The following is a 26,652-nucleotide window of genomic DNA, read 5'->3' as shown; positions in this document are numbered from 1 at the left end:
TGGCCTTGTATTTCTCTAGTTTTAGAGACAGTGCCCTTCTTTATCAATTACTTAGGAAGGAGTTTGCAATAGCACGTCTCTTCTGTTTGTCAGTTTGCTGGGTTAGCTGCTGTGTGACCAGGGAGATCTAATACTTCATGCATCTTTTTATGCACTAATGTTCTTCTGATCTTGTTCCATTCTTTCTCCTTGGACTACTCATATCATGGTCAGCGCTCCCAAATGCAAGTGTCCCCAGCCAGGAGACATCAGGTGAGAACAGAAGCAGCCAAATGTGTAATAAATACTTGATTAGCTCTGATGGTTAGGGATCCCCCTTCCTTTGACTCAGCAGGATGCTTTTGCAAATGAAAAATGAGTTGGTTGGATTACTTTAAATTGCTCGGCCCAAGCAACACCTTAGCTGTAACTTCCTGAACAAAGTTTGATATTTTGAATTTCTTTCTCTTTTTCTTTGTAATAAAAGGGCTGCTATCCTGTTGGTGTCAAACACAGACATAATTGAAAATTACTTGTGTGTGTGTGTATGTTTTTGGTCATGATGGCTGGAGGAGTTCAGCACTTCCAGCTTCCTTCACTCACTACTTACCTTGTTTCTTAGTGGGTGCAGTCTTGCAGCCATTCAATGGGCAGGAAAGGATGGGGAGGACAAGGGGCACCAAGGTAGCAGCCTACTCTGCTCCTCAATATCACTGCAGGAAGGAAGAGGCATTTGTCTTGACATAGCAGTGGTCCTTTGGAGGTCCAGGGAGATGACATTATCTTCCTGAAACCAGCTGTGAAAATCCAGCCTGCTGTGGCATGAGTATTTCTGATCTTCTCCTTCAGCTGCTGGCAGTTTCACGCCTGGAAACAAGTAGGATGAGCACCCAAGGAGGTGGGTCTGGTGGGGATTTACATTCTACCAGTGCAATACAGAATGTACTGAATGTTGCCAACTTCTCATTCAAAATTGAAATATTAAGGGAAGTGTGCAAAAGGTTTCCATAGCTGCTGTTCAATATTGACACCCAGAATCAGCACAGTTTGCCAAATATTGGTGTTCTAGGCCCTAATATTGTTCTTGTTGGATATGTGTTTTATGTGACCCTCCTGACCATCAAACATTCTCTTCCCATGTCTTATAAGATGTGTCAACAAACAGGCAAGTGCTAGGTGATAGCTGCAGACAGAAGGTATAAATGCTGAGAAGGAGGAAAGCTAGTAGGCACACCGTCCTAGTTCCTAGGAGAGCTTGGAGGACCACACACATCCCTTTGTGTACCTGCTCCCACAGTTTATCCCAGTATACCCTCCATGAGACATGGACCATTTTCACCATCCCTGAGACATTGCTTTGGTCTTTTTTTTTTTTTAAAGAATAGAAAGAGTGAAACTTCTTTCCCCTTTCTATTTCAAAAGAAGGAAGAAGCATGGGGCACAAAATATGGAAGAAGGCATCACCATCTACTGCACATCCTGCAAACATCCATACTTCTAGGCAGGTTGATTGTACCCTAAGTTTGAATTATTCAGGGAGCAGGCAGTTCCTTTTCTCTGATGACTTTATGTAGGGAAATAAATCACTATTGGCTGAATATTGTCAGACCTCACAAGAAAACACAGGCTTCAGTTAATGGAGAGAAACAATTTTTAAAAAGGCAAGGGCCTGTCCTCATCACATAATCTTTCTACAGGGATGAATACCTGCAAAGTGTGCTATATCATTTTCGCTATATCACTTTTGCTTATCTTTGTTTTCTGGCAGGCCTCCCTTCAATATGCAAACTCTCCTATGAAAAAGGGCCTTGCCAAGAATATCAAACTCGTTATTATTACAAGCTTCAGACACAGAAGTGTGAAAAGTTTGTTTATGGTGGCTGTCGTGGCAATGAAAATAATTTTCGCACTGTTGAGGAATGCCAGAAGAAATGTCAAGCCTCAAAAAGTAAGAATTCTTTTATTTTAATGTTTGATTTAAATGTGATTCATGGCTACCTGTCCTGTCGTATTGGATTGGAGTCCGTTTGTACAAGGAGACCATGAATAAAAGTGTAGGAGAAGATGCTGTAAACCCACTCATAAAGCTAGCATGATGTAGAGGTTTGACTGCTGGACCAGGGCTGTGGAGTACAGTCTCTGCACGGGGAACGGAAGGAGCGCTGTTTCTGGGAGGCCATCTGTTAAATGTTCTGGATCATGCTTGAGCCCCATTGAAACTAATGGGTGCACACACCATTTCCTGTTTGTTGCGCATCATTCAGCATAAGGTAAAAGCCACGTATAGGGCGACCATGTATGACATGGACTCACTGTATATTGTGTATGTCTGAGAAATGTTCACAGCCTAATACATATGCAGTTGAATAAGGCTTTAGTCAGCAGTATAAAAATGCATGCAAGCATACATACATATACTTCAAAATATATGGGCAAAACTGGTCATAAATTAACAGTGGGAACTGGGAATTAATAACAACAACAACAACAACAACAACAATAATAATTGTTTCCTGGTTCTCTTTGTAAATTTATGACCAGTTTTGTCCTCCTCCTCCTCCTCCTTATATTTATTTGTATCCTGCTTTTTCTCCAAAACTGGGACTCAGCGGCTTACAATTTAAGAGAACAATACTGTTAAAAACACACAAAAGTGATGCATTACATAGAATTAATTTATTATAATATTAAAACAGATTACTCATTAAAAGAATAAAATGCAGTTTAAAAAAAAGATAAGTGTTTAAAATGGTACTGCTGTGCTGCCGCACCCAAGCCCCATTATAATGGTGGCACTTAGTCTGGACACCCCCCCCCTTCCTAAAATCCTGGCTATGTCCCTGATCCAAGGTCAGTCTCTCTTGAGAATGTCTGGAGTAAAAGAAGGAAGGGGGCTCCTGTCGGAAAGGGGAAGGAAAAGACTGTCTTGCTTTTGTGATGAATGAGAAGGTAGCCTGGCTAAGATTTGAAATTATGTATGCTTTAACTATACTTTGCTTGCTGGTTAGTTCTAACAACCAATGTCTATGGAGAACATTATAGGCCCCATACAGACAGGCCAAAATAAAGCTGCTTTGGGTCACTTTGGAGGTATGCTGTTTAAATGATGCATGCGCTCTAAGAGTCCAGAAGCCGCATCAAAGCCATGATCCAGTCCTATGGAGCACAGCTTTGGCGCACCTTCTGGACCCTTGGGATGCGTGCATCCTTTAAACAGCATACCTCCAAAGTGACCCAAAGCAGCTTTATTTTGGCCTGTGTCTATGGGGTTTTCTGAATAAAGGTTTTCTGAATAATATAGTTTCCTGAATAAAGGTTTTCTGAGTTTTCACTACTGAAGCCTGGATTTCTGAACTAAGGGGTTCCTGTATATGACAGCAGCCAAGTTTCTCACATGAAGCTTGATAAAGGTACAAATGAATATACAGCATGTATAGGGAGGAACAAGGATGTAGCTATTGGAAGCAGAATAAAGACATTGGCTCTTACACTCTATTTACTCGCCTTCTTCTAGGCAAAGTAACTGTGCCTACAATATGCAGGCTGCCACCTAAACGAGGAGACTGTCATGCACATCATACTCGTTACTATTACAACCAGGAGAAAGGTGCATGTGAAGAGTTCATTTATAGTGGCTGTTCCGGTAATGCGAATAGATTTCTCACTGCTGAGAAATGCCAAAAGAAGTGCAAAAGCTTAACAGGTAAGGGAGAAATAACTTTAAAAATATTTTTATTCAAACACAAATATATATAAATAACATCAAAGAAAAATGAAAAACTAAAAAGAAAATCTACAAAAGGGGGGAAAGTAAAAGTAACAGTTGCTTCTTTCCCTGAAGCACTGAGCTATACTTGAAATTATGCATTAACATCCTACTAAAACTAACATGAATTTTCTTCTGCGTATTGATAAAATTTAATTATTCAAATCCTAAAGTTGCAAGGTAACCCCATTTTTCTTTAACAAAATTAAACAGTATCCAATCCTTATTAAGGCAATCAATAAAAAAACCATAATACAAACTGAAACTAACATACTGTATACTGCAAACTTTGAAAACAATACAAAAAACTCCACAAACGAATACAATCGACTTCCCTACCACGCTCGTTTAACAGTTATATCTTATAATTTCATTCATTCCAGTCCCCAGTCTTTTAAAAAAGTGTCATCTTGCCCATCTCTGCATATTCAGTTATTCCATTAAACAATCTTCTTGCATTGATATAACTGAGTCCTTCCATCTTTGAGCCTACATAATTCTTGCAGCTCTGATCAAATATTGCACCACTCTGCTATTCCTTTTCTCCAGTTGATCTAGCATTCCCAGCAAGTATAAGTCTGATTTCTTCTGCATTGAAGTTTTCAATATATCTTCCATCATCAAATGAATCTGAGTCCAATAATTCTGAGCTTTTTCACATGTCCACCGTATATAAAAGAAAGTCCCTGTCTTTTGACCTCACTTCCAGCATTTGTTTAGAGAATTTTTATACATCTTTGAGATGGGAGGCCTGTGGTCTGTGGAGCCAAAAAGGCACAAGTGACAGAATTTAGATGTTACTTCTATCTCCTTGAATTCTTTTCTTGACTTCTCAGTTGACATTCACAGAGGTAGAACTGCATTGTAGGATTATAAAACTCTGTCTTTCTTAGACAATATTTTTTCCCTCCACACAGGCTTGCCTGTAATATGTAAACTGGCTAAAGACTCTGGGACGTGCTCAGAAAAGATTAGTCGGTATTACTATAACCGGGAGAGCAAAAGATGCGAACGGTTCATTTACAGTGGTTGTGGCGGCAATGCAAACCACTTTCACAGTGCTAAGGAATGTGAACAGATATGCAGCGTTTAACAGGTAAGGTGAAAAGCCATTCATGCTTTATTTCAGTGGCTGGATAGCCTTGTATGGTGTTGCATTCCTGATCCAACAGGAAGGATATGGTATTTAATGGATTATATAAGGACAACAAGAGGGATAAAACAACTGTTCCAATTTGCAAAGAAAAAACTGGACTGTAAACCTGTTTATGAAAAGTCAGGGACTCTATGATTTCCAACAGAATAGTAAACTATAGTACCACATTTTGCCTTTGCCATCGCTAGAAATGTCATAGCTTTTTAAAATATATATATAGCTTAAACTGAAAACAAAATGACAATAATATCAAAATCAGTTTTACTTTATCTCCTTTAATAAAGACCATATAGAATAAACTAAAAGGTAATGTCTATGTTCAAACACATTTGGAAACCAGGATTCTGAAGAACATTGTCTTTCCGCCAGAGTCATCTATATACTACTACTGTATCTGCTTCTCCTTGGAAGACCTGGTGATAAATGCCACAGAAAATCTATAAACATTCAAACCGTTCAGCAAATTTTCACAATCCACATCCTGCTACTAGTTTGTGTGGTACTGAACCCTCACATGTGGCCCAAGCATGAATATAATTTACTGGGCTTCAGGGAAGCAAGCTCATGTGATATTTACTATTTGGACCTTGTGAGAAGCAGCACCGGAAAAGAATAAGCAACACAAGAGGAAGGGTTGAAGGGAGCATGTGGGAGCACATAAGAACACAAAGCTGTGTTGATAGTATAAGCAATGTCTAGCAAACTAATCTTGTTCATGCTCATATTAAACGTACTGGAGCCATTGAGGTCTAGAAATGGCACAAGCAGCTTATGCAATGAATGCAGTTCATGCAATGAATGATCAAACCTAAGCAGACAGGGAGAAAGAACACTGTTTTGAGGTAACTATCCTATTATTAGGGTTCAGTTTGCTAACAGTATTGTAGAATATGAGATGTTAATCTTGCAAATTGATCACAATTTTAGGAGGCTGTTAAATGAATGTACACAGGGCATATTATTGGGCATATTGTATGGGCACATGATTCTCAGTGTTTTAAGTGATGAAGGGTAGAAGAGGAAAAGATAAGGATTTCTTTCAACTCTTATCAATTTTCAATATTTTTTAATTCTGTAGTATCTGTGTTTACTGATTCTTTGTTCCTATTTTCTCAGAGCACCTATGAGCCGTTCACACCAACATCTGCCCTAGTTAAAAAAAAGTAGGTACCAGTTTCTATGGAAGAAAGGCAACAAATTAAGCTGTGATTCTGGGATTTCACTCTCTTACAGAATCTTCTGCATACACTCCAGTAAATGTATTTGTTTCTTGGCATCCCATTGACTATGGCTCTTCTTCTTATTTAATACAACTAGTAGTAGTATTAATTCATTTGTATCCCAAATTTCCTACCAAAATGGGACTCTCAAAGTGGCTTATATAAATTAAAACAAATGCAAAATACTCAAGAGCAGGCTATAGGGCCAGTTACCAATTCAAAGTGATGATACTTATCTATAATAGCTGCATTCTACCATATGCGCTTGCCTAAGTCACTTATAATGTTTTCATTTGAAAAGTGGAGAGAGCCTCTGTACATATAATAGTTGTGAATAAGAACACATTTCAGCCAGTGTTGCTTATCACATAACCAAGTAACATTCAACCTTCTGAATTTCACATCTCTACATAAAAAATGAAAGGTACAGGAGCCTTGTCCAGGCTTGCCTCTAGCAGCCCTAGTAAGGATTTCCAATGGATCCTCTTTCTGGAAGATGAAAAAAAAAGGTGCAGTTATGCTTGCACAAGTGATTATGGGCCGTTTCACACAGCACACTGAGTAGAAAACATTGCACAGAAGACATGTGGGATGTTTGTAATAAAAAATAAAATACAAATGGGAAAATGGCCCTTCCTTCATGCCAACTGATACTGGCCTCAGAGGGAGAGAAGAGGCTGAGGTTCAATGAAGTGGGACTTCTGGCAAGGGATGGGTTGCACCTCACACCAGCTTGCAAAAACATTTTTGCCAGTAGTCTCCAAAATTTGATCAGGAGGGCTTTAAACTGAGTTATGTGGGGGAGGGAGACAGTATTTTGGAAGGCAAGAGTACATCAAGGGCTGGAGATAATAGTCAAACTGTTATACAGGGAAGAAGACAAATAGTGCAAGGACCCAGCAGTGGGAGGGGAAAAAACTTTACACAGGCAGCAAGTGGGGAGGACCCACGGTCTTAGATGTCTCTACACTAATGCACAGAGCATGGGAAATAAGCAAGATGAACTTGAACTCCTAGCACAACAAAGCAAATATGATAAAATAGGTATAACTTAAATCTGGTAGGATGAGTCTCATGATTGGGATGTAGGAATAGAGAGGTATAAATTTTTAAAGCGAAATTGGCCAAACAGGAAAGGAGGAGGAATAGCATTATATGCCAGTGATGTATATACACTGGTCCCCCGGGTTACGAAATACCCAGGTTACGAAATTTTCGGGATACGAATAAATCCCATAGGGATTTATTGTTTCGGCTTACGAAGGTTTTTTCGGGTTACGAAAAAACCTCTGCGCTGTTTCAAATGGAGCCGCGGCGCAGCCGCGGCTTTTTCCCCATTAGCGCCTATGGGCTATTCGGCTTATGAAGTATCCCGGGTTACGAAAGCGGCGGCGGAACGAATTAATTTCGTAACCCGGGGTACCAGTGTACCTGCAGAGATGCAGGACTTTAATCCTGGAAACTAGGTGGAGAGCATCTGGGTAAAAATTAAACGGGAAGGAAACAACAGAGATGTTATTGTGGGAGTCTACTACAGACCCCCAAGTCAGACTGAGGAACTGGATGGTGCCTTTCTAGAACAGATGACCACACATTCAGAAAGGAGAGATGTAGTAGTGATGGGTGACTTCAACTATCCTGATATTTGCTCAGAATTGAACTCAGCCAAGATCTAGCAAATTCCTCACTTGCCTGGAAGACAATTTTGTTATCCAAAAGGTGGAAGAGGCAACAATGAGATGAGCTATTTTAGATCTGATCCTAAACAGCAGGGATGACCTGGGTAATGGGGTGCAAGTGATGAGATCCATAGGTGGGAGTGACCATGTTCTCCTGGAGTTTGTTATATAGTGGAAGGGAGAAGCCAGGCATAGCTGGACATGCATTGCATGCTTTAAGAAAGCTGGTTTCAGTGAATTTAGGGAAATACTGGGGGTGATCCCATGGTCAGGGATACTGAAAAAGAAGGGAGTTCAGGACAGATGGGAGTTTCTCAAAAGGGAGATACTGAAGGCACAATTTCAGACTGTTCCAGTGAGGAGGAACAATGGGAAGCGTCTCAAGAATCCAGGTGGATGACTAAAGAATGTTTAACTGAGCTAGGTTTTAAACGGAACATGTATAAGAAGTTGAAAAAGGAGGAATCACCAAAGAATAATTCAAACAAATAGATAGCTAGCATGTGCAGGGGTAAAATCAGAAATGCTAAAGTGCAAAATGATCTCAGGCTTACTACAGATGTTAAAGACAATAAAAAAAACTTTTTGGGGTATGTCCGCAGCAAAAGGAAGGATATGGTAGGTCCACTGCATGGCAAAGACGGAGAAATGCTAACAAGGGACAGAGAAAAGGCAGAACTACTCAACACCTTTTCAGTCTTCTCAGAAAAGAAAAAAGGGTGCTCAACCTGAGGAAAATGAAACAGAGGACACAACAGGAAACACCACACAGAATAAGTAAAGAGGTAGTACAGGGATATCTGTTTAATCTAAATGAATTTAAGTTTCCAGGACCAGATGGACTACATCCAAGAGTATTAAAAGAACTGGCAAATGTAATATCAGAGCCATTGGCAATAATCTTTGAAAACTCCTGGAGAACAGGAGAAGTCCCAGCAGACTGGAGGAGGGCAAACGTTGTCCCCATCTTCAAAAAGGGGAAGAAAGAGGATCCCAACAATTATCGTCCAGTTAGTCTGACATCAATACCAGGAAAGATTCTAGAGCAGATCATTAAACAGAGAGTCTGTGAACATTTAGGAGGGAATGCATAATTGTTAGCATAATAAAATGTTGGGGTGTGGAGTTCCTACATGAGCTCAAACTGACCTCCCAGGTGGGTCCGCCATTATTGGTAGGCGAGGAGACCAGGTAGGCAGCCTGGACCCCATGGCATCATCCTCACAGGACCCCTGAAAACAACAACCTCGGATTTTCCCGAAAGGTGGTTTGAGAGTTGCTAATAGGAGAGCCATCACTGCCAAACCTAAGACAATACAAAATGTTTGTCCATGGTCTCTCACTTGATGGGTCGGTGATGAACTCAACGACCCACCCATCTACCTGTTTGGTGATGAACTCAACGACCCACCCATCTACCTGTTTGTCTTCCCCCCATTGTTTCAGACCCAACTGTATTGACAATGCGGCCACCCTATACTTCTCAGCTTAACAATGCCCAGGCAATCAAACACCTTTGTCTAGGCTTTGGCCAAGCAATTAAGCATCTCCCCAGAGGCTAGATTTCGCCTATAAGAACCTTTGCATTTGCTCAAGTGTGCTACTTTCGGAATGCAGCTTGGCTTCACGCCACTCTGAACCCTTGATTTTAGCTCCAGCCCTGCCATTCCCTTTCCCCACTCAGGCGGCCGTGTCTCATCCACCACCTCACCCATGTACATTAGATCCTGGAGAAACCTACTGGAGTAAGTATACCCTTAGTCCTGCTTCTCATCTTTTCCCATTTCCCCCTCCTTTATTTCCTTCAAGTCTCGAGTGTGTGTGTGCGCACATGCACGTGTGCATATCACTGTGTGTTTTCCCCCTTTTAATAAAACTCAGACCTTAATTGAAAAAGGCCGTCTCTGCGATATTTCTTAAGGGATTCATTTGGTCCTTCCGTAAACAATTTGGGAATAGATCTCTAAGAGTCCTTGGGAGGCCCCTCTCATTAATTTGAGCTAATTAAAAATTCCCTTAATTAGAAACTTCCTAACATGATGCATGATCACTAAAAGTCAACATGGGTTTCTCAAAAACAAGTCATGCCAGTCTAATCTTATTTCTTTTTTTGATAAAATGACCAGCTTAGTAGATGAAGGAAATGCTGCGGACATAGCATATCTTCATTTCAGTAATGCCTTTGGCAAGGTTTCCCATGACATTTGAAGGGGTGTCATACTGAGGATAGAGCAAGCTTGTTTTGGACCTTTCCAGAGAATAGGACCCTGAACGATGGATGCAAGCTACAGGAAAAGAGGTTCCACCTAAATGTTAGGAGGAACTTCGTTTCAGTAATTGCTTTTTGACAGTGGAACACACTCCCTTGGAGTGTAAAGTCTCCTCCTTTGGAGGTTTTTAAACAGAGGCTTGATGGCCATCTTTTGCAGGTGCTTTTTCAGTCCCTGCATGGCAGGCGTTGGACTAAATGGCCCTTGTGGTCTCTTCCGACTCTACGATCAACAGCCACTGCATTTGTGAGGATCTGTGTAATTCCAGTTTAATCATCTATTAGTGTAGGCTTTTCAGGAAGATCATTCCTGATCATTTCCACCCTTGGTCACTGTTTGCTTTAAAGTAAGGCTCCAAGTTGTCCCTGGTTTGCACAGAATGTCCCTTTCAAAGAACATGGTGCCCCCTCAAGATAGGCACAGCTGCTCCATTACTGTGTGTCCGATTCTTGACACGTGGCTGCGGCTGCCTTATTTAGTCTTAAACACTCCTTCCGTTTTCTTACAAGATACTATACAACTTAATTTCTCAATTGCTCACTGGAGACTTGAATCAAAGAGCACCATGTTATGCAGAATGGCTACGCTGTTCTTTCTCTTGGGACTCCTCCTTGCATCCTGGCCAGAGTTGCAGGATATCCCTCGCTGGAAAGTTGAAGGTGAGAGTTTTGTTTTAACCATCACTCCTGTTCCTATGCTGATGCCGACGACTGGATTGCAAGTACCTATTCTTCTGTAGGGACTGAAGATTTCTTTCAGAAGATCAACCAACATTTTGTGGGGGTATATGCACTTTTAAGACAATCTTTTCAAGCCATAATGTGAAAGAAGGTGGACAGAGGGGCAAAACAAGGCTCTTGGCTTCAAGTTGTGTTGTTTTCTGTATGTTTCTCTCCTTGTCCATAACTCAGTTTCTCCCATGAATCTTGAGGCACCGGAGTAAATATGGGTGAAAGGAATGTTGTATTTCTTGTTCAAATAACTATTTACTCCCTGACTATATTTTCAAAGAGAGGATGAAAATAAAAAGGTTTTGAAGACTGAGATCTTACATTGAGGAAGCCCTTCTATATATTCATTTGGAATCTCATCCCTTTTACAGGGCTGAGGCATGAAAAGCGTAAAACACTGTAGCCTTGTATCATCCTCCTCCTCCTCCTCCTCCTCCTCCTCCTCAGTATTTTCAGTTCTGAGATGGCATAATGCAATCTAGTTGAGGTCATGTCAGCTGGCATGGTCAGTTTGAATGCAACTATCCATGCAGCATTTTGAGTTGTAAGAAAAACTACAAATCTCTGAAGGTGACACTTTCAGTCCAATTACCAAGATCCAAGGGATCTTTGATCATCTCTAACCCCTTTCAGGAATCCATTTGACTAAAATAAAGGTGAATTAAGTGAGAGATGACATCTCAGTAGGATGATTTCCCTCTTATCTCACCAGCCTAAATACATTTAGTCCTCAGTATGACATTATAGCTAACGTAAACTGATTTTCTTTCTTGTGTTCCCCCCACCTACAACTCCAGGAGCTCTGCCTAATATTTGCATACTCCCCAAGCAAGAGGGATTTTGTAGTGGGAAAGTACCCAGGTATTACTATGACTTCAACAAAAAGGTCTGTGAAGAATTTCTTTATAGTGGCTGTCAAGGCAATTCAAATCGTTTTAAGAGTGCTGAAGAATGCACTAAGACATGCAAAGAATAACAGGTAAGAGAACTTAATCTCAATGCAATGACGGAATATTGTTGTGAGTGTTGCAAGGCTTCTGATCAGACAGAAAGAAAATATGGTTTAGTAACACACAGTATAGTATTTTTCAAGCCATGTTAATCTCTTGCAACATAAAAAGCAGGAGGAGGAAGAAAAAAAGAAATATGTCTGTACCTTTAAGACTAACTGGTTTTATTTTAGCATGCATGAACAGTCATTGATATAAAACCACTTCTTCAGATACAGCACTGAGTGGTATTAAGGCCTCAGGTATAAAGCATATTTTTACAGTTGTGAGTGGGACAGAATGTAATAGGATCCATAAAGATACAAATCATGTCCCTTCCCCCTGAATTTTCAAAGGGCTGGGTGAGGTGACACAGGTCTTTCAGATCTTTACAGTGATCACTTAGTGTTGATGTGTGAAAACAATAAATCTGCTTACCAAAAGTCATTTCACCTGCGTTCAAAACCCTTTCTGAGAAAATTGCTTTTGTTATATGTGCAGTAATGAGGATTCTCGGATTAATATCTGTAATGAGCCACGAAGCCCATTGGCTTTGTTCGTACCTCTGCTAATAGAGTGGAATCTGTGAATATTGCAACAAAAATTTTAACGCTGTCAATCAAGCTGTCCTCAGTAGAGGGGTTTCTCCTGTTTCTTACAATTAACAGTATTAGGAATACATTTGCGGATTTGAAGGGGATCCCTCAAAAATTTATCCTGAAGATTGTCTAACTCCCCACCATTGTATGTTTTCTGGCACCTTTACTGTCAGGATGTTCCCCCTAATGTTAAGGTGGAATCTCTTTTCCTGGAACAATGGATGCAAGCTATAGGAAAGGTGATTCCACCTCAACATTAGGAGGAACTTCCTTATAGTCAGAGCTATTTGACAGAGGAACACACTCCTTCCTTGGAGTGTAATGGAGTCTCCTTCCTTGGAGGTCTTTAAACAGTGTCTGGATGGCCATCTGTCAAAGGGGATGCTTTGATGGAGAGTTCCTGCATGGCAGGATGGAGTTGGAGTGGATGGCCCTTGCGGTCTCTTCCAACTCTATGATTCTGTGATTCTGATTCTAAACTTAACAGTCTTTGTTTTATTGACTTTCTGGTCTTGTCTTTATAGAGAAATACTGAACCATTCAGAACCCCATTGACCTAACATTGAAACCCACTGAACATCTCACGAATCCTATGCAACAGAAGAACCAAATTAAGCGATGAATCAGCAGTGTTATTCTCTCCTAATCATCAGCATATATTTCAATAAACCCATTTATTCAGCAGTATCACATGGACTTCTATGTTTCTTTATTGGGGTTGTTGCTATCACAAGTAGGCCCTGCAATAAAGTTACACATTGGTTATCAACCTAATACTGTACTTTGAGGAGGGTTTTTTTCATCACTGTGGGCCTAGTTTTCCTTTTGTCTAATTACTGTATGTTGAGATTGGGTTGATTTATATTAGTTTTCTGGTTGTTTCCATTGTCGAAATGGGTTGTGTATTATTGAAGAACATAGTTTCTCTTTGAAACAGACAAAATAACTCAAACATGTTCCTGGAGAGTTTAGGGTCAGTCCATAACCTGACAAGATGGATTTTTTCTTTCCACATGCAATTTGAAAATCCAAAGGCATATTAATGTCTCTTATACAACTGCCCCCCCTCCAATAACTGCCATATTAATCCATATGAAGCCCCCAGAGCTCAGAGTGTAGTAGTGTGTGTGGTTAAAAGAACTACATTTCCCAGCATGCTCTCTGCAGCCCAGCCGTTGCCTTGTAGGCCTGTGAGGCAAAAGGCTCATGGACTACATTTCCCAGAAGGCGCTTGCTCAGTGGGCCAATTAAGGACTTGTTTGTTTGTGCTTCAGAGCAAAGGGTTCTGGAGGGAAGGCCCTCCTCCTGACTCGGGTTCCAGGAGGTAAGCTTCCATAGGATTCAATCCCTGTTCGGTTTTGTTATTACACTTGTCCTTCCATATCCAAGACCCCCCTGAATACTGTACGGGGAAACTGCTGATAACAAAAGCACCATGTTTTTACCTGAGAGGACGCCTCTCTAGGAATCTTCAGGTCCTCCAGCGCAACTCTATGGTCAACGTGCGACAGACACTGACCATAGAGTCGCACCGGAGGAGCTCCAAAGGCCTAGGAGAGTAGCCTCTCTAGGAATCTCTGGGTCTTTCAGTGCAACCTTTAGTTAAAGTCGACCATAGAGTTTGCACTGGAGGACCTAGAGATTCCTAGAGAGGACATATTAATCAAATACGTGAATAATCAGATCCGCAAAAGTCAAAGCCGCAAATATGGAGGGATGAGGAGGGTATATTTGTTTGGTGTTATTGTTTTAGTTTTATTGTGTGTGTTTTTTTATTCCATAGCTTTGAGTCAAAGAGTTAAAGCGGGCGTCTCCATGGCAACCGCAACCGCTCTTTCTTCCCTCCCCTCGTCTTCTTTATGCTTCTCTTTACTGCGCATGCGCCGTTTCCCTCGACATGACGGGCGAGAGCGCGCATGCGCGTCTTCTCCCGGAAGGAGAAAGGCCCCTCAATCTGGCTCTGTCTTGGAGATGCTCCTTTCTTCATCGCAGTCCTGAAGGGAGGCAGGCTGCGCATGCGCAGTGCTTTCTGGAGCTGCTGCTTATTCAGCCCAGTCAGCAGCAGCCAAGGCCAGTCTGGGTCAGACTCCGAGGACCTTGGCCTGGCAAGTACACAGCCCTTTGTTGTTGTTGTGTTTGTGTGTGTCTCTGTGAGTGTGATAGAGAGGGGGGACCTCTTTCCATTGACACTTGTTCTGATTCATCCTTCCTCTTTGGGATTTGGAAACCTATGCCTTCTTATGCCATATCTGATCCCTCTGCCATATTGACAGGCCCTTTGAAACCCAATCAGGACCAAACTTTGCTCCTCCAGGAGTTTTGGACTCCATTTCCCAGAAGCCCTAGCCACCTCGGCTGACAGCCAGGAATTCTGGGAGCTGAAGTCCAAAACATCTGTAGGGCCAGAGTTTGGGGATTTGGCTGCTTTAAGCCTTGAGATCCCTCATTGCAAATAGTATTTGTGAGCTTAGGCACTGAATGCGAATTATTTTAATACTGCAAATAGTTTAATTTTATTTTAATGCTTTCTTTTTGCATGTTTTTCATTGTATTCCTTTAAATTGTGAGCTACTTTGAGTATGATCAGTTAAACGGTTTTAACAACCGTTTGTAAACTGTGTTTTAAGCATATTCAGCGCAATACAAGCTTAAACACAAAGACACACTCCACATGGTTTTATTGCTTCTATAACTGTTTTCCCCCTTCTTTCCCTCCTACCAGACTCTCCCAGTTCCCCATCTCTTCACAATGAGACGGATCTGGGTTCATATCTTCCCTTCAGCCTGTAGTTGATATTGCTAGATGTGGAGGAAATGCTGGAGTAGAGATGGCAGATAGTATCAAGATCTTCCTTAATGATCTCATCAGAGTAAGTGGTTCTTACAAACTGACAAAGTACCCATCAATTAGAATAGCCTTTAGTTTGTTACTCCAGACACAGCTGTTATAGTTGGTCATGTTGCCCAGAGATGTATGTTGTTCTAACCTCTTGTTGGTCATTACAAGTCAACAGCTGCTTGTGCAGTGACCCCTCTCCATGCAACAGGTCCTTTCAGTGCTAGATCCACTGCCACAGTCAATGAACAACAAGGGAAGGGGGCACCTTGGAAGTGTCTAGCCGGCGTTCTGCAGCTGGGAGAAAATAACAGATATCATTCTCCCATTTCTGTAGTGAGTGGCACTGAAAAGGTCCATTATGTTTCGAGTAGAAGGGGAAACCTAGTGGAAGTACATTGGTAAAACTTTATGGTCCACCGGTACAAATAAGGATCTCAATCCTTGCTATCACAGTAAAGCTGCAACCGTTGATGTCTGTAAGCATACCTCTTCCATGCTGCATCAGAGTGAGGTTCTGCCTGTGCGGGGGCTGCTCCTCAGCACCAAGGAGCAGAGTAGTTCTGTAGTTATTGCCCCGTGGCTTCAAACTCTACTGGTTTTTTAGGGAACTTTATTTGTTTGTTTGTTTGTTTGCTTATACCCTGCTCTTCAGCCAAGGCTATCAGAGTGGCTTACAAATTGTTAATCAGACATTTCCCTGCCCTCAGGCTTACAATCTAAAGAGTCAAGAGACAAAAGAAGAAGGGAATGGCAGTGGGGAAGGGGGGAAAGTCCAGCAGATCTTCTCTCCCTCTAAGGCCTGGACCAAGGCAGATGGACTGGAGGAAGGGCCTTCTTCTTACTCTGGTTAGGCCCAATTAGGGAAGGTGTTGAGCCTACCTTTCTCTCCCTCAGAGGCCAGGATGGAGTTGGATGCCTTTTGGGAAGGGCTCAGTTCCTTTAGGGATGGCTTAAGATGGTTTTAAATAAAACCGACACAATAAAATTAATTGATGTGTTTTAAAAAAAACAACCAATTTACTACCAGGTATGCAAACCTAGGCCCTCTTAGTATGCATGCCTTGTTTCAGGGGTTTAGGTTTTGTAGTCTTGGGATGTTGGTTCAGACACTCTTTCCTTACACATACAACTTTATTATTATAGAATTGTATAAGGAATTAAACCAATCAGGGGAGAATCCTGTGGATAAAATAGAGAAGCATGCGGAAGAATCAATAAGCCTGGAAAAAGCGTTGTCATTCCTTTTGACTTACGTCAGTCACAATCCCCCCGTAGGTGTGTTGAATTTACACTTGGTGCCCTTTTTGTGTCTACAGGGAATTAAAGATTCCATATGGGGGATTTGTACCATCTGCAAGCTGGATGCTCGGATCCAGCAGAAAAGGGAAGAGCAACGAAAAAGAAGAGCAAGCAGTGTACTTGCCCAACGAAGAGCACAGAGCGAAGAGAGGAAGCAGGAGAAGTGAGTGTGGGAGCATCTTTGCAGGAGGCTCAGGAATTGGGCCAAGTCGTCCCTTTTTCCCCCTTTTCTTTTTACCAAGATTATACATTGACATTATGATTTCAACATATTTATTTCTTGCCTCACTTGAGAGAGAATAGGGTTTTAAACTGTGAGATACCCTCATACATTTCCATTTTTCCCCCCTAGTGAACCCCAGATAGTAAGCCGCATATTTCAGTGTTGCGCATGGAATGGAGGTATATTCTGGGTGAGTGACTTTTTGTAAATGTGTAAGCATCATTGAAATGTTACACTGCTTCATTGGATGTCACTTGCTTGCAGTACTAATCTGGGAAGTGCTGCAAAAAGAGAAACAAACCAGTGAGTGCCTTAAATCTGCATGTCTAATGGAAAGAAAGATTCAAAATTAAATAGTCTGTCCTTTGATATGGATAACTGCCAATGTACTATCAACCCAAATTGGATTTTTCTTCTTTTAACTGATCCTGATTTAGTAATGACACCTGATTAATTCTTGTTCTACACTGTTGCCAATGCTCAAAGCCAGCAGCCTGTTTGGCCATGCAGAAAATGGCTATGATTTACTGGTTGGTCTCAGTTTTTGTATTTGAGAATCATAACCTTAATAACCTTTTGTCTTTGACTCTGTTTCTTAGTATTCATCAAATGCATCTATACATATAATTCTAGTTATGGTCTTGAGTTGAGCACTGCTGAGCAGAATATATTACCTGTAGCTGGTGTAATGGATGTTTCATAGCATTGATTGTTGTTGGCTCTAGTCTACCCTTTACTTTGGTTACATTTAGAGGAAAATGTTGTTAGAACATTCCTATTAGTACTCTGTATTTAATGTGCAGGTATTTCACATGAGCTTTATGTTGAAATGAATGCTTACTTTTCTTTGATACCATTCATGAAGAATGTCCAGATCTCAGTGTATGTAGTATGTAGTTTTATCACACAATTTTGCTATTTTTGCTTTGTTTACAAGGAAGTACCTTCTAGCTCCCATGGTTGCATACACACTTTGTGCACAGGCAATGTAAGTGGGAGGATAATAAAGCTAGTATATAGTATCTCAGGGTTTTCAGAAAATAGTGGCACAAGAATTGAGAAAAGTCAGGTCTTCCTAGGATGGCATACATGCTATTATGCTCTGATTTTAGTGCAGACATTGGATTTTTCAGAGAGGAAACTGTGATGTTTTGAAGGTGTTTTAAGATATAATCACACATGTGGACAATTTTTGAATTAGACAATTGATATTGGCTTTTAAACTGGAAAGTATAGTGGGGCCTCATTTTCCACAGACTTGCCATCTGCAGATTTAAACATCTGTGGATGGCAAGCCTCCAGTTGTCCACAGTGGCAGCGGGTGCATTATCTATATGTTCATTAGGGACATCCCAATTGTCCTCACTGGTGGTGCACGCACATAGCAGGACTAGAGATCTTGTAAATTTGGTATCTGCGAGGGGTCCGGAACGGATCCCCTGTGGATACCAAGGTCCCACTGTATAAAGTAGATAAAGAGAGAAGGTGAGGATCTAAATGTCTGTATGTTTGGTTGTTCTTTAATGGTTGGATGGCTGAGTTGATCACCTGTTCTTACCAAAGTCAAGCTGGGTTTCAGTTTAGGGTAGAACCCCATGTGTCAGCACATGACAGTATTATTTGCTTTCTATGTTCTTTTAAATCATTATTTTTATGAATTCATATGGAGATACATGCTAGGGACATTTTCAGTCACTTTAGAAAGGTGCACATTCATAGTGTTGTACATAGTGCTATACATTTTCATTTTGTGCAGACATCTGTATAAGGAAGGAAATAATATACATGTGAGAAGATCAGTGGATTTGTGCATGGTGGGAAAATTAACAAAATCTTCCTTGAGGTTTCAGGATTGTAGGTAAAAAGCTGTTAGAATGTGTCTTAGATTGTGTGACTACAGTACTTTTCTTCTTGTTTCCTCTTTTTAGCTTAGTCTGTTCTTGTTCTACCGGGTATTCATACCTGTTCTTCAGTCGGCAACAGCACATATAATTGGTAAGTTCTTAAGTGTTAAGTTGTTTAACCTCCTTTGTCAGTCAGGTGATTCCTTGGGTCTCACCTAGCTAGCTTGCAATTGTGGATTATTGGTTAGGTGTATGATTACTTCAGACTGTGAAAGGGATCTAGGAGTCCAAGTAGACCACAAGCTGAGCATGAGTCAACATTGTGATGAGGCATCTAAAAAGACCAATGCTATTTTAGGCTGCATCAATAGAAGTATAGTGTCTAGATCAAGGGAAGTAATAGTGCCACTCTATTCTGCCTTGGTTGGGCCTCGCCTGAAATACTGTGTCCATTTCTGGGCAGCACAATTCAAAAAGGATGCTGACAAGCTGGAGCGTATCCAAAATGGTGAATGGTCTGAAAACCATGCCTTATGAGGAAAGACTTAGGGAGCTGGTTATGTTTAGCATGGAGAAGAGACATTTAAGAGGTGATATGATAGCCCCGCTTGAGTACAGCGCGCCCTCGGCTTATGCGGGGAATCCGTTCCAGACCCCCCCACGTAAGCCAAATTCCTTACATGCTCAAGCCCTATTTGAATGAATGTGGCTTGTGCATGTGGTGGCGCGGCGGTGCGCATGCGCCATGGGCACACACCCCATTCATTCCAATGGGATGCGCCACCCCTTGTGTCCCGCGTGCTCCTGCGTGGCTCTACACAGGTTTGAGCGTATGCTCAAATTCACACATAGTGTGCCCACGAATGACGCGGGCGCACTGTATTTTAAGGGGTGTCACATTGAGGATGGAGCAAGCCTGTTTTCTGCTGCTTTGGCGGCTAGAACAGGTATTTGATATATTATGCATAACAGGATGGTTTTTATGGAGCAGGTGGGGATTAGTTATGCTTTTAACTTTCGTATAATTTTATGTGATTTTACATTGTTTGTAGCTGATTTTAATTGTTTTGAATTTTATTGAAATTTTAAAATGTTTTTTATCTGTCCCTTCTGGGAGAACGGAGGCATACAAATGAAATAAATAATAATGAAATTATGTTCCTTTTTCTCGTAGGCAATTCCAATATTTATTATCTATATGTTTATACTTTTTTGATAATTTTTCAGGTATAAGACACCATCCGTAATGCATTTCATATGTATTTTCGCTAACATTTTGACAAGAATTTTAATTATTTTTCCATACTTTCTCCCATTCTATTTAATTTAATTCTATTGTATTGTATTTCATCAGTGATGGTCATGTATAAAAATTAGGAAACACTGGAGCCCCATACATCAAGTAATTGATGAAATTCTAAATTTAAAATTACAAATGAAACCTGAACTATATTTATAAGCTGTGACAGATAAAGAAATAGGAAAAAGAAACACTAGGATATTACATTATATGATGTCATGAAGAGAAGCTATAAATATATTACTGTCTGCATTGCCCAAACTGTCTCTCAACACTGGTTCAGGAAATGAGATTTATAGAGTGAAATGTCTTTTACTTTTTTGAACAGTAGTTCATATGATCACAAGTCTAGTATGCATGTTACTAATGAAACTCTTGTCTCTGTTTGGAAGGTGACCCCTCTTTACATGGTGATGTCTGGTCATGGTTGGAGTTTATCCTCACGTCCATCTTCAGTGCCCTTTGGGTTCTTCCCCTCTTTGTTCTCAGTAAAGTGGTCAACGCCATCTGGTTTCAGGTAAGTGATCATGATAGGACAGTGTGCTTTAATCTACATTAATGCATATTAACTCACAGCTGAACTTTCTGAGCACTTTTTAAAGGCAGCCCCTCGCAGAGTGCATTACAGTAATTCATATTGGATGCAACCAAGGCATGTAGCGCCATGGCCAGATCTGACTTCTCAGGAACGGATGCAGTTGGCATGCTAGCTTCAACTGTGCAAAAGCATTTCTGGTCACTGCTGAAACCTGGGCCTCCAGGATCAGCGCTGAATCCAGAAGTGCCCCCAAACTATGAAGCTGAGTTTTATCAGCATACAGGTGACACCTTACTCCAAAACTCCGGACAACCTCTCCCAGTGTTTTTATGTAAATGTTAAAGAGCATAGGAGACAAGACTGAACATGCTGAGGGTCCTCACAGGCTGATAGCCAAGGAGAAATCCCCCAGCACCACCTTCTGAGAGTGTTCCTCCAAGAAAGAACAGAGCCACTGTAAAACAGTACCCCCAAGCCCCATCCCAGAGAGGCGACTCAGAATTAAGCCATTCTTAATCAGTTTTGCACAATTCTTTTAGATTTATCCTGTATTTTTATCCAATATGATTTATCTTGTACGATTTGTTCCTTCTTAGACCTATATTGTGATGGCAGGGGATCTTAAATAATAAAAGAGTTAACTCTGGCTTTACAGAGGACGACTGTAGCTAACACTGACTTGTATTTCAGGATATTGCCGATCTGGCATTTGAAGTGTCAGGAAGGAAGCCCCAGCCTTTCCCCAGTGTCAGTAAAATCATTGCTGATATGTTGTTTAACCTCTTACTGCAAGCTCTCTTTCTCATCCAGGTAAGAGCCTGGATTCAGGCTACATTAAGACTTTTAAGAGTAATGGGATATAAAGGTCATTTACATCAGTGGCTCTTAACTTTAGTCCCTCCAGATGTTTTGGACTCCAACTGTCAGAATCTTTTGACCATTCTCTGTGTTGAGAGGGGCATATGCGATCTGAAGTCCAAAACACCTAGAGGACCCAAGGCTGAGGACCACTGATCTAGCCTTCTGTCTTGTGGTAAAGCAGAATTAGGCAGCCCTTTAAAGAATTTGGACTGTAGGATGTGCAAAACAGAGCTCTGCAGAAAGATGAATGCAGAAAGAATAATTCCAGATGACTCAAGGGGAAGGGATCTATGTTCCATGCGTCATTAGCCAATATGACCTAGGTGGCAATTCATTTCCAATCATAAACATTATGATAATAAGCTAGCTCCTTTACTTCAGTGAAAAACACTTCTGCAGAGACATTTTAAGGAAATATCATTAAATGCAAGCTTGTGATATGCTTTTGTGATATGCACAAGAGGTGGCAATAGGCCAAATTCCATTGCTAACAAGCAGCTGATATAACGTTGGAGGGAAAATGATGACAATGAACCTGTTTCACATAGAAGTTCTGATCAAACGTTGTCATTTTCCAGATAATGAGTGGTGGTTGGGAGGAATATGAGAAAACAGGAAATGTCTCTTCATCTGTCAGGGTTTTGAGACTCATAAAAAGACTCATAAGGACTAATTAATAATTTTTTGTGGGTTTTTCAAGCTATGTGGCCATGTTCTGAAAAAGTTTATATCAGAACACAGCCACATAGCCCAAAAAACCTGCAAAAAAATATGGATGTCGGCCATGAAAGCCTTTGCCTTCACGTTGCTAGTGAATAGTGATTGTGATCTAAAGAAAACCGCCTTTGAGGCACAGACACACACACACACCTTAAGATGATTGTTTCTTGCTCTTCACAGGGGATGATTGTAAGTTTATTTCCCATTGACATAATTGGCCAGCTGGTCAGCCTGCTTCATATGTCGCTGCTCTACTCTCTGTATTGTTTTGAATACCGTTGGTTTAACAAAGGTTAGTGATTCTCATCCTTTCCAAGGCTTCCACATGAAGATTGCAACATATATTGAGTGTTTGGATTTTCTTCAAAGATATTGTTTTTTAAAAATTGTCTGGTCCTTGCCGACTTCTGTTGTGAGATTTTTGTTTTATGTTGATTTCATCTGTGTAGCAGCATTGGGTGAATGATATGGAGAAGTCTTGACAATGCCAGGCACACTGTTTCTTTTGAGCTCTGGCACTTCTATGCATATTTGCTGCATAATTTTAAATCACAGATGAAATAGGGTTGTGGATAATCTGGGAGGAGCTTCCATCTCTCTGAGTATGTTACAAAGACTTGTAGAAGTATAGAATGAAATAACTCTGCTTCTGCTTGGATTCTGTTAAGGTTTGTTTTGTTTTTTGTCTTGATAGGAATTGAAATGCATCAACGGTTATCCAACATAGAAAGGAACTGGCCCTATTACTTTGGATTTGGTTTACCACTAGCCTTTCTCACTGCAATGCAGTCTTCTTATATTATCAGGTGAATAGAAACGTTATGTTCCCCCCACCCCTTCTGTTAGACTAACAAGGAAAGATAAGTACCACTTTAACGAAAATGCATAAGATTGTATTGAAGAGGAAGGTGTGAGCTTAGTGGAAAGGAAATTATGTAAATAGTATTAAAACATGGTAAGGGAGGAATGGGAAAGAGAAAACTTCAGTTCAGGAAAAGTATAAGCAAGATTTGTTTCCCCCATGCAGCACCAGTATAACAAAGAAAGAACATATATATATATACGGGAAATGCTTTTATTTTTCCAGCTAAAAGGGTATGAAAAGGTCTGCACATTTTTGAGATCTGAAATATTACGCCCTGTTTCCAGGTGGAAAATAAGGAAGGTTAGGGAAGAATATATTCCAATTGAATATATACACAGACTGACAGAAGAAAGTTTGGAAGACATCTTGGTTCTTTCAGCATAGCTGGACTGTCTGTTTCAGCTTTGCTGGAGGTGCTGGCACCTCCTTCAGCATACAGTGCCCTAGCGTCCCTGGCAGTATCATCTTCCTCTCCCAATTTGCAAAGCCCAGCTTTACCATGGTCCTTATTAATTATTCTTGGGTGAAGTAAGTTGGTGTTACTTAAGCTCTTTGGTGTGGAATAAGAATCATATGTCTCAGATTATTCTTTTTTTTTAATCATTAGAAGACCTGTGGCAAAACACACAAAAAAGGATTAAATTTACTTGGGTGTTAGGATAGTAACTTAAAGTTATGCTAGCAATTTGTTCCTTTCTGGTGCTAGCTTTTACAATGTGGGTACTTGGTATAATGCTAATTGTTCATAGACCCTACTGTCTTGGGTGCACAGCAAGACTTATATTAGTAATTGTGTTAAAGTTGCTGTTGTATCTTGGTAGTACTCTCCATTGTGGACATTGTGCTAATAAAATAAACTCTTGTAGAACATGGCCACATAGCCCGAAAAACCCACAAAAAACTATGGATGCCGGCCATGAAAGCCTTCGACTTCACATACTCTTAGGCTGATTACATCTTCTGTTTCTTTTTAGCGGCTGCCTGTTTTCCATTCTTTTCCCTCTGTTTATCATCAGCGCCAATGAAGCAAAGACACCAGGAAAAGCATAGTATGTATTCCTCCCACTTTAATAGGGAGAATTGTGTAACATTGCATTGAAAAATAATCAGGATTAAAACAGAAGATTATGTAATTTTTTTTTAAGCGCAGCATGGATGAAAAAAAAAAGGGGGGGGGGGAATTAGTTGCATTATATTGTAGATTATTTCCTATTTGTTTTTTTAATGGGGAGAAAAGGACAATATAATAATCAAATAAAGGAGATGACTTAGTGGGACAAGTGGGGTTTTGGATTGATAGAGTCAAAGGTGGAAAAGAGTAAATGAAGTTAGAGGAACGAATGTGATATTCCACATTACAGGTATTGGATATTAAAATGTTTGTTTATAGTCATCGGAGGGAGATGAGAGACAGGGAAGGCGTTGAAATGTATGTGCTGTAAAAATAAAAATATTTAGGTATGATTTATTAGAAAACTCATATGGTATTATTGAGCTTAATATCCATCCATCCATCCGTATTAAAGTTACTCTCTTAGGTGCTACAAGATCCCTTTGCATGCATTGTGTGGCATAGGGCTGACACACCTTTTCTGTTACTGTAGATAAAAAAAAACCCTCTGAATGAGAAGCTAATAGTTGTGTTCTTTGTGTTCCAGCCACTTCCAGTTGCGTCTCTTTTCCTTGGTGGTCTTCCTTAGCAACAAACTCTTTCATAAGACGGTTTATCTCCAGTCTACGCTGAGCAGCTCTTCTTCATCTGATCGACTGCCCTCACCACATTCATCGCCTGCCAGACAAAAGGCTGCTTTGGTGCACTGAACCATAACCAAAGCAAGGGGGGCTGGGGGAAAGAAGGGCACCGTCCCTGGCTGTTATGTGTGTGTTCCCGTGATCCAGGGAAGGGGCAGTAAGCAGTCTGCCAAAGGAACTTCTCTTCCAATCACTGTCGTAAGCTCCTGTGGGACATTGATTTTGAATAACAGGACTATGTGAAGAAAAGAAATGTGGTGGGTGGGGGGGGGGAGCAGTGGAGCCTGGGTTTTTAACATCTCTTGTCAGTTTTTAAAAGCCAGGTTCTGTGCTTGTTTTTCTAGTGTGTAATGGACCTGTGCCTGTACTGATTTTGTATACCCCTCTCCTGTGCCATTTCCCCCTGCTTCCCAGAATGAATGGTTTTGTGTTGTTGTTTTTTTGTAATGCATATTTTGTCATAGCTTTGTGATGATGCTAATGGGGTCTTTATGGTGAACTACACCACAAGTGTTGGGTTTTGTCAACGATCATAGATTTTTTTTTGTATATTTTAACTCAGGTCAGGATTTTGTAATCCCTGTTGTGTTTCAAATGAAAAGTGGCTCTAGCAGCAGGGTCAAGATACAGAATGGAGGGAACTCTATTCGTAGTATCTGGCGACATCAGTGCAGTCCTTGTTGCAACCGAAGGACCTGGCTAGGTGCCTCTTCTAGCGGTTTGTGCCAGAAGAGACCCACTTTTGACAGCTGAAACAAATTCCTAACCATAACAACAGAATGTATGGATTTTTGTTTTTTAAACTACATCCTTGGAGCTTTTACAAAAGTTCTTTCTGGACTTTCAAAGGGAAATGAGAAAACGTACGGGTACGGTCAGGCGCCGAAGCGAAAACGTGTTGAATCTGTGCGCGGAGTTGTAAGATTTGCAGTATAACGTTTTGGTCTTGGAACAAGGAGATGAAAAATTAGTGTCTTTATAGATCCTAGTTGTGGTTGAATTAAAAACAGTTGCAGTCCCGAAGGATATCCATGGAAAAAACCAAGACAGAACTGTATTGGTTTTCTACAGGACTTCTTGCACAGAGCTGCTTCAAAGAGGCCATTGACTTTCTGAGTCTCTGTCTAATGGATTTACCTTTGTAGCAAACAAGACTGGTTTGAGTCAAGGTTAACCAATAGCTTCAATAAGGACCCGACATGCAACTGTTGCCCTAGCCGAGTTAGAAAGATGTACACCGAAGTGCTCCTCTGTGATTCTAATCGAAGCTGAAACTAACCCATCAGCACAAGATATGTGACCTTTGTGTGCGTCTGTTTGTCTGTGTGTATATGCGTGACTGTGTATGCACAAAGGGAGCGTACCCCTTGGTTTTAGACAGTGTTCCTCATGCATGTCAAACTTCTGTGGGGCTGAAAACTAAAGTTACAACAACAAAAAAAGCCCTTTGGTTTTTCTTTTTGTAGAACTGATGTCAGTCTACATACAACCTTTTCTCTAGTATTTTCACACTGAAATATTAAAGTGGAAAAAAAAAATCCTAACAAGTTGTGCTTGTGTGACTGAGTTGTGAAGCCGGTTTTAGTCGGGGGCGAGGAGTGGGGAGAACCCGAGGGCTTAAGTTTGCTCTGGATTGTAATTAATGATGTACCTATCTTCCACTTGTGATTCATGCCCTTGTATGTTCACAGACCTGCTGCCATAAGGTTGACACCTACCATATATACTCAACTATAAGTCGACTTCATGTGTAAGTTTGAGGGCTGAAATTATGGATTTTGCTATGACCCATGGATAAAATTTAGGGGGCACATAGCAAAGGAGTTAAAGGATGAAGCAAAGCAAAACAATGTCAAAGAGCTTACAAAATTCCCGCACACATAACTGTTTGCGCTTACTCTTAAGACTGGATGGATGAGAAAGTAGGAGGGTCAATGCTTCACATGTTATACTCTTGCTTTTCTCCAGGAGATGGTTCTTCCTTATAAATAAGACTTAAGATACAGTACTTAAATGGACCCA

At 40.8% G+C, this 26,652-nt stretch overlaps 2 protein-coding genes and 1 long non-coding RNA gene across 5 annotated transcripts; all 3 read left to right on the top strand.

Annotated features, from left to right (window-relative positions):
* Nucleotides 1-203: 203 nt before the first annotated feature.
* On the top strand, nt 204-6,153 carry LOC121934549 (actinia tenebrosa protease inhibitors-like; the record flags this gene model as incomplete). The annotated part of the gene is made up of 5 exons (XM_042475133.1): nt 204-252; nt 1,748-1,927; nt 3,494-3,682; nt 4,663-4,841; nt 6,018-6,153. Coding segments are annotated over 4 exons (594 nt in total), but the record flags the coding sequence as incomplete, so codon positions are not given.
* A 4,426-nt stretch (nt 6,154-10,579) lies between these two features.
* LOC121934552 lies at nt 10,580-13,124 on the top strand. The gene is made up of 3 exons (XR_006104638.1): nt 10,580-10,729; nt 11,599-11,780; nt 12,914-13,124. It is a non-coding gene; the product is annotated as an uncharacterized LOC121934552 (long non-coding RNA).
* Nucleotides 13,125-13,622: 498 nt separating this feature from the next.
* Nucleotides 13,623-26,168, top strand: EI24 (EI24 autophagy associated transmembrane protein). 3 transcript variants are annotated; one of them, XM_042476642.1, is made up of 11 exons: nt 13,623-13,713; nt 15,112-15,259; nt 16,545-16,690; nt 16,880-16,940; nt 18,679-18,745; nt 20,287-20,411; nt 21,123-21,242; nt 22,194-22,305; nt 22,708-22,819; nt 23,853-23,927; nt 24,537-26,168. In XM_042476642.1, exons 2-11 carry the CDS (start codon nt 15,218-15,220, stop codon nt 24,697-24,699), a joined length of 1,023 nt encoding a protein of 340 aa, XP_042332576.1. In that variant the 5' UTR covers nt 13,623-13,713; nt 15,112-15,217; the 3' UTR covers nt 24,700-26,168. The 3 variants fall into 3 exon arrangements, with proteins under 3 accessions (XP_042332576.1, XP_042332574.1, XP_042332577.1); XM_042476640.1 differs by lacking the exon at nt 13,623-13,713 and adding an exon at nt 14,305-14,494; XM_042476643.1 differs by lacking the exon at nt 13,623-13,713 and adding an exon at nt 14,305-14,498.
* Nucleotides 26,169-26,652: the final 484 nt, after the last annotated feature.

The sequence above is a fragment of the Sceloporus undulatus genome, chromosome 6 (assembly GCF_019175285.1).
Source record: "Sceloporus undulatus isolate JIND9_A2432 ecotype Alabama chromosome 6, SceUnd_v1.1, whole genome shotgun sequence".
Lineage (NCBI taxonomy): Eukaryota > Metazoa > Chordata > Lepidosauria > Squamata > Phrynosomatidae > Sceloporus > Sceloporus undulatus.
This window is presented reverse-complemented; position numbering and strand designations above follow the sequence as displayed.